At 38.5% G+C, this 8,005-nt stretch overlaps 1 protein-coding gene across 1 annotated transcript; it reads right to left on the bottom strand.

Moving 5' to 3' along the window:
* Positions 1-6,098: 6,098 nt before the first annotated feature.
* LOC120042759 (E3 ubiquitin/ISG15 ligase TRIM25-like) lies at positions 6,099-7,383 on the bottom strand (the record flags this gene model as incomplete). The annotated part of the gene is made up of 3 exons (XM_038987560.1): positions 7,297-7,383; positions 6,432-7,017; positions 6,099-6,215 (listed from the first exon to the last, which is right to left on the bottom strand). Coding segments are annotated over exons 1-3 (756 nt in total), but the record flags the coding sequence as incomplete, so codon positions are not given.
* Positions 7,384-8,005: the final 622 nt, after the last annotated feature.

Below are 8,005 nucleotides of genomic sequence, written 5' to 3'. Positions count from 1 at the left end.
GGTAAAGTATTGTTAAGGTAGCTACCAGAAGGTAAAGTATTGTTAAGGTAGCTACCAGCACTGTCTAGAAGGTATAGTAGTGTTAAGGTAGCTACCAGTACTGTATGTCTAGAAGGTAAAGTATTGTTAAGGTAGCTACCAGTACTGTATGTCTAGAAGGTAAAGTACTGTTAAGGTAGCTACCAGTACTGTATGTCTAGAAGGTATAGTATTGTTAAGGTAGCTACCAGTACTGTATGTCTAGAAGGTAAAGTATTGTTAAGGTAGCTACCAGTACTGTATGTCTAGAAGGTAAAGTATTGTTAAGGTAGCTACCAGTACTGTATGTCTAGAAGGTAAAGTACTGTTAAGGTGGCTACCAGTACTGTCTAGAAGGTAAAGTAGTGTTAAGGTAGCTACCAGTACTGTCTGTCTAGAAGGTAAAGTATTGTTAAGGTAGCTACCAGTACTGTATGTCTAGAAGGTAAAGTATTGTTAAGGTAGCTACCAGTACTGTATGTCTAGAAGGTAAAGTGTTGTTAAGGTAGCTACCAGTACTGTCTGTCTAGAAGGTAAAGTATTGTTAAGGTAGCTACCAGTACTGTCTGTCTAGAAGGTAAAGTATTGTTAAGGTAGCTACCAGTACTGTATGTCTAGAATGTAAAGTATTGTTAAGGTAACTACCAGTACTGTCTGTCTAGAAGGTAAAGTATTGTTAAGGTAACTACCAGTACATTCTAGAAGGTAGAGTATTGTTAAGGTAGCTACCAGTACTGTCTGTCTAGAAGGTAAAGTATTGTTAAGGTAGCTACCAGTACTGTCTGTCTAGAAGGTAAAGTATTGTTAAGGTAGCTACCAGTACTGTCTGTCTAGAAGGTAAAGTATTGTTAAGGTAGCTACCAGTACTGTATGTCTAGAATGTAAAGTATTGTTAAGGTAACTACCAGTACTGTCTGTCTAGAAGGTAAAGTATTGTTAAGGTAACTACCAGTACATTCTAGAAGGTAGAGTATTGTTAAGGTAGCTACCAGTACTGTCTGTCTAGAAGGTAAAGTATTGTTAAGGTAGCTACCAGTACTGTCTGTCTAGAAGGTTAAGTATTGTTAAGGTAGCTACCAGTACTGTCTAGAAGGTAAAGTATTGTTAAGGTAGCTACCAGTACTGTCTAGAAGGTAAAGTATTGTTAAGGTAGCTACCAGTACTGTCTGTCTAGAAGGTAAAGTATTGTTAAGGTAGCTACCAGTACTGTCTGTCTGGAAGGTAAAGTATTGTTAAGGTAGCTACCAGTACTGTCTAGAAGGTAAAGTATTGTTAAGGTAGCTATCAGTACTGTCTGTCTAGAAGGTAAAGTATTGTTAAGGTAGCAACCAGTACTGTCTAGAAGGTTAAGTATTGTTAAGGTAGCTACCAGTACTGTCTAGAAGGTAAAGTATTGTTAAGGTAGCTACCAGTACTGTCTGTCTAGAAGGTAAAGTATTGTTAAGGTAGCTACCAGTACTGTCTGTCTGGAAGGTAAAGTATTGTTAAGGTAGCTACCAGTACTGTCTAGAAGGTAAAGTATTGTTAAGGTAGCTACCAGTACTGTCTTTCTAGAAGGTAAAGTATTGTTAAGGTAGCTACCAGCACTGTCTAGAAGGTCAAGTATTGTTAAGGTAACTACCAGTACTGTCTAGAAGGTAAAGTATTGTTAAGGTAGCTACCAGTACTGTCTAGAAGGTAAAGTATTGTTAAGGTAGCTACCGGTACTGTCTGCCTAGAAGGTAAAGTATTGTTAAGGTAGCTACCAGTATTGTCTAGAAGGTAAAGTATTGTTAAGGTAGCTACCAGTACTGTCTGTCTAGAAGGTAAAGTATTGTTAAGGTAGCTACCAGTACTGTATGTCTAGAATTTAAAGTGTTGTTAAGGTAGCTACCAGTACTGTCTGTCTAGAAGGTAAAGTATTGTTAAGGTAGCTACCAGTACTGTCTGTCTAGAAGGTAAAGTATTGTTAAGGTAGCTACCAGTACTGTATGTCTAGAATGTAAAGTATTGTTAAGGTAACTACCAGTACTGTCTGTCTAAAAGGTAAAGTATTGTTAAGGTAACTACCAGTACATTCTAGAAGGTAGAGTATTGTTAAGGTAGCTACCAGTACTGTCTGTCTAGAAGGTAAAGTATTGTTAAGGTAGCTACCAGTACTGTCTGTCTAGAAGGTTAAGTATTGTTAAGGTAGCTACCAGTACTGTCTGTCTAGAAGGTTAAGTATTGTTAAGGTAGCTACCAGTACTGTCTAGAAGGTAAAGTATTGTTAAGGTAGCTACCAGTACTGTCTGTCTAGAAGGTAAAGTATTGTTAAGGTAGCTACCAGTACTGTCTGTCTGGAAGGTAAAGTATTGTTAAGGTAGCTACCAGTACTGTCTAGAAGGTAAAGTATTGTTAAGGTAGCTATCAGTACTGTCTGTCTAGAAGGTAAAGTATTGTTAAGGTAGCAACCAGTACTGTCTAGAAGGTTAAGTATTGTTAAGGTAGCTACCAGTACTGTCTAGAAGGTAAAGTATTGTTAAGGTAGCTACCAGTACTGTCTGTCTAGAAGGTAAAGTATTGTTAAGGTAGCGACCAGTACTGTCTGTCTGGAAGGTAAAGTATTGTTAAGGTAGCTACCAGTACTGTCTAGAAGGTAAAGTATTGTTAAGGTAGCTACCAGTACTGTCTGTCTAGAAGGTAAGGTATTGTTAAGGTAGCAACCAGTACTGTCTAGAAGGTAAAAGTATTGTTAAGGTAGCTACCAGTACTGTCTGTCTAGAAGGTAAAGTATTGTTAAGGTAGCTACCAGTACTGTCTAGAAGGTAAAGTATTGTTAAGGTAACTACCAGTACTGTCTAGAAGGTAAAGTATTGTTAAGGTAGCTACCAGTACTGTCTAGAAGGTAAAGTATTGTTAAGGTAGCTACCGGTACTGTCTGCCTAGATGGTAAAGTATTGTTAAGGTAGCTACCAGTATTGTCTAGAAGGTAAAGTATTGTTAAGGTAGCTACCAGTACTGTCTGTCTAGAAGGTAAAGTATTGTTAACCTCTAACGAGCCTCAACCCCGGATCCGGGATCACCCCCCACCCCCCCCACACTGATTAGCATCGCTAGCATAGCGTCACAATTAAATAGTAGCATCTAAATATCATTAAATCACAAGTCCAAGCCACCTAATGAAAGATACAGATCTTGTGAATAAAGCCACCATTTCAGATTTTTAAAATGTTTTACAGGGAAGACACAATATGTAAATCTATTAGCTAACCACGTTAGCAAAGGACACGATTTTTTTACTCCCAACAGCTTTTTCCTGCGTCAGTAGCTATCACTAATTCGACTAGATAAAAATATATATAGCCACTAACCAAGAAACAACTTCATAATATGACAGTCTGATAACATATTTATGGTATAGCATAGTTTTTTTTGGGAAAAATGTGCATTTTTCAGGTATAAATCACAGTTCTACATTGCAGCTGCAATCTGAAATAGTGCTGACCCAGCCAGAACAATTACAGAGACCAACGTCATATAACGAATTACTCATCTTAAAACATTTCAGAAAAATACACAGCGTACAGATATTGAAAGCCCAACATCTGGTGAATCCAAACAATATTTCAGATTTATTAAATGTTTTATAACGAAAACAAAATGTAGCGCTAAATTAGCATAGCTATACAAGGCAGATTCGGCTAGGCGCCCACGGTCAGTTCACATGCACAACAGATATGATATAACATCGTAAATTGGGTCTTACTATGGCTGATCTTTCATCAGAATGTTGATCAAAGTGTCCTTTGTCAAGATGAGTCGTTGGTTCCGTTCAGAAATCTTCCTTTCCCACTCCATTTAGCACAGGTACCGGTCGAGTGGCACAGATCTCTCAAATGTAAATAAATTGTGACAACGGAACACCGCAAAACTCCCAAAAAAATTCAAATAATCTGATTAAACTATATTGAAAAAACATACATTACGATGATATGGTCACATGTATCAAACAAAATTCGACACGGAGATAGTTTTCATCCATAACGCCAGCAAAACAGTACACAATCGCAGCTCCAACTCGTGCGAATCAGCAAACCGGAAGTTGTCGGTCACGCCAAAGAAATAGGTCTTATTTCACGTCAGTACCAGATAAACAAAGAATTTCTCCTCTGACGTCCTCTTGACACCCAGAGGAAGGCGAATGAGGTGTGTTTCGGGTCATAGGGGGCACGACCATATATAGGCAGAGCTTTGAAGCCAGCATAACACATCTTGATTTTATGTTCTTGGTCATGGAAAGTGCTGTGAAATGACTTCTGTATCACTCAGAGACAAAATTGAAACGGTTTTAGAAACTAGAGATTGTTTTCTTTCCAATGGTATTATTTATATGCATGTAGTAAGAGCAATAATTGAATAAGAGGCAGTTTAATCTGTTGAGCAAATTATGCTAATGGGAAAATAGCACCCCCTGTATTCTCAAGAAGTTTTAAGGTAGCTACCAGTACTGTATGTCTAGAAGGTAAAGTATTGTTAAGGTAGCTACCAGTACTGTATGTCTAGAAGGTAAAGTATTGTTAAGGTAGCTACCAGTACTGTCTGTCTAGAAGGTAAAGTATTGTTAAGGTAGCTACCAGTACTGTCTAGAAGGTAAAGTATTGTTAAGGTAACTACCAGTACTGTCTAGAAGGTCAAGTATTGTTAAGGTAACTACCAGTACTGTCTAGAAGGTCAAGTATTGTTAAAGTAACTACCAGTACTGTCTAGAAGGTAAAGTATTGTTAAGGTAGCTACCAAAACTGTCTGTCTAGAAGGTAAAGTATTGTTAAGGTAGTTACCAGAACTGTCTGTCTAGAAGGTAAAGTATTGTTAAGGTAACTACCAGTACTGTCTAGAAGGTAAAGTATTGTTAAGGTAGCTACCAGAACTGTATGTCTAGAAGGTAAAGTATTGTTAAGGTAACTACCAGTACTGTCTGTCTAGAAGGTAAAGTATTGTTAAGGTAACTACCAGAACTGTCTGTCTAGAAGGTAAAGTATTGTTAAGGTAACTACCAGTACTGTCTAGAAGGTAAAGTATTGTTAAGGTAGCTACCAGTACTGTCTGTCCAGAAGGTAAAGTATTGTTAAGGTAACTACCAGTACTGTCTGTCTAGAAGGTAAAGTATTGTTAAGGTAGCTACCAGTACTGTATGTCTAGAATGTAAAGTATTGTTAAGGTAACTACCAGTACTGTCTAGAAGGTAAAGTATTGTTAAGGTAGCTACCAGTACTGTATGTCTAGAAGGTAAAGTATTGTTAAGGTAACTACCAGTACTGTCTAGAAGGTAAAGTATTGTTAAGGTAGCTACCAGTACTGTCTGTCTAGAAGGTAAAGTATTGTTAAGGTAACTACCAGTACTGTCTAGAAGGTAAAGTATTGTTAAGGTAGCTACCAGTACTGTCTAGAAGGTAAAGTATTGTTAAGGTAGCTACCAGTACTGTCTGTCTAGAAGGTAAAGTATTGTTAAGGTAACTACCAGTACTGTCTGTCTAGAAGGTAAAGTATTGTTAAGGTAGCTACCAGTACTGTCTAGAAGGTAAAGTATTGTTAAGGTAGCTACCAGTACTGTCTGTCTAGAAGGTAAAGTATTGTTAAGGTAGCTACCAGTACTGTATTACAGAAGGTAAAGTATTGTTAAGGTAGCTACCAGTACTCTGTCTAGAAGGTAAAGTATTGTTAAGGTAGCTACCAGTACTGTCTGTCTAGAAGGTACAGTATTGTTAAGGTAACTACCAGTACTGTCTAGAAGGTAAAGTATTGTTAAGGTAGCTACCAGTACTGTCTGTCTAGAAGGTAACGTATTGTTAAGGTAGCTACCAGTACTGTATGTCTAGAAGGTAAAGTATTGTTAAGGTAACTACCAGTACTGTATTACAGAAGGTAAAGTATTGTTAAGGTAGCTACCAGTACTGTATGTCTAGAAGGTACAGTATTGTTAAGGTAACTACCAGTAATGTCTGTCTAGAAGGTAAAGTATTGTTAAGGTAGCTACAAGTACTGTCTAGAAGGTAAAGTATTGTTAAGGTAACTACCAGTACTGTCTGTCTAGAAGGTACCGTATTGACAGTAAATGGTACCTGTTCAGAGTTGTCAGCAGGAAGCTCCTCTGTATTATGTTGTAGAATCGTGATCTCTCTCTGGAGTCGAGCTTCCAGCCTGGAGGCAATCTGTTCCTCCTGAGTTTTGGTGTTTTCCTTGATAGACAATTACAGCCAACACATTAGTATTATATTAAACTAAGACTTACTGAAAGACAGGCAGAAAGGCACATTTAACTTGAGCTCGTAAAAATTGAATAAAATCAAATGCAAAATAAAACTGAAACATGCCACTTTTTAACCTATTGCCTTACAATGTTTAATATACTGTCCAATGTCATGGTGGCAAGAAGAAACTATAGACACACCCACCTCTTCAGTATCTCTCTCATTCTTTATGACATCATGGTTTCTGTGGTCCTGCAAGGCACACAGAACACAAACAGAAACCTGGTCTGTCTTACAGAAGACCTCCAGAGCTCTGTGGTGCAGCTGGCACAGTTTCTGCTCCAGGTTTCCAGTCACCTCCACCAGGGTGTGTCTCTGCAGAGCTGCTACGGTGTAGTGATGTCTGACATGACTCTCACAGTAGGAGGCAGTGCAGGTCAGACAGGACTTTACAGCTTTGAACTGTTTCTCAGTGCAGAGATCACAGGCCACATCTCCAGGTCCAGCGTAGCAGTGCTTGGGGAGAGCAGGGACCTTGAACCCTGCCTGGTGGAGTTTCTCAATCACCTTCTCCAAGGCTGAGTTAGTGAAGAGGTCCGGACGTGTTCTGAATCTCTTTCTGCACTGGGGGCAGTCGTAGTCTCCTGTCTGGTCAGGCTGGTTCCAGTGGGTCTCAATGCACTGTCTGCAGTAACTGTGTCCACAGGGGATGGAGACTGGCTCTTTGAGAACCTCTGTACACACTGAACATCTGAAGTGGTCCTCTGTCAGTAGACTGGCTGTCAGCTCACTGTACACAAAGTGGTAGAGAAATGTGGTTGCTGTTTTAAAGACTATTATACAGGGGCTAACCTACAAGATGTACAGGAATGTAGAAGCTGTTTTAAGGACTGAATATACAGGGGCTAACCTACAAGATTTACAGGAATGTGGCAGCTGTTTTAAAGACTATAATACAGGATCTAACCTACAAGATTTACAGGAATGTGGAAGCTGTTTTATGGACTCACTATTATACAGGAGCTAACCTACAAGATGTACAGGAATGTAGAAGCTGTTCTTCACTTACCTGGCATCTTTTCCAAACATAATGGGCCTGTCCATGGACCAATCACTCTTCATGGACAGACACGGTGACCCCACCCTCTCCTGTTTTACACTGTGGAAACATCAAGGAGGGTTTTGTAATTGTGTGAATATGCAGAATGTAATACCTATCCATCCTTCATGTTCTGTTTGGATATTTTTAAATGGGAAGAAACAAATAATTGTAATTTTCTATATGATCGATCAATAAATAATACAGAACTACATGCATCAATATCTCTTGCGCTTTTGACAATGATTTCACATGATGCCTATTTCATATGATATGCCCAAATACTTATAAGCACTAGGCTAATAAATAAACACGTTTTTCATTGGATTATTGAATTACCTACAAGTTATCCATTTGGAGTGCAACATCACGTTGTTAAAAAACATGTCTACAATTGAAGGATTCTAGAGCTTATGTTAAAATACCTTTCAAAAGTTGTACGCAACATTAATCAGTAGGTGACTTGATGTCTACTGTGCCAAAGCTATTTGGTGTATAACGGTAATATTGTAAAGATTCTGCTTTTAACAACCATCAGAATTGGTTAAAAGAAAAGCAAGTAAGCATTAGACAATAATTAAGAGTAGGCAAAGCGATCGTGTCAAGAGATAATTATATCAAACAACATTTGATGTCCAGTCACATTCACTGTGGTTGTCTGAAGCTGTAGAGTTCACCG

The sequence above is a fragment of the Salvelinus namaycush genome, unplaced genomic scaffold (genome assembly GCF_016432855.1).
Source record: "Salvelinus namaycush isolate Seneca unplaced genomic scaffold, SaNama_1.0 Scaffold77, whole genome shotgun sequence".
In the NCBI taxonomy this organism is placed as follows: domain Eukaryota; kingdom Metazoa; phylum Chordata; class Actinopteri; order Salmoniformes; family Salmonidae; genus Salvelinus; species Salvelinus namaycush.
The sequence above is the reverse complement of the archived record's forward strand: the minus strand, read 5'-3'. Positions and strand labels throughout refer to the sequence as shown.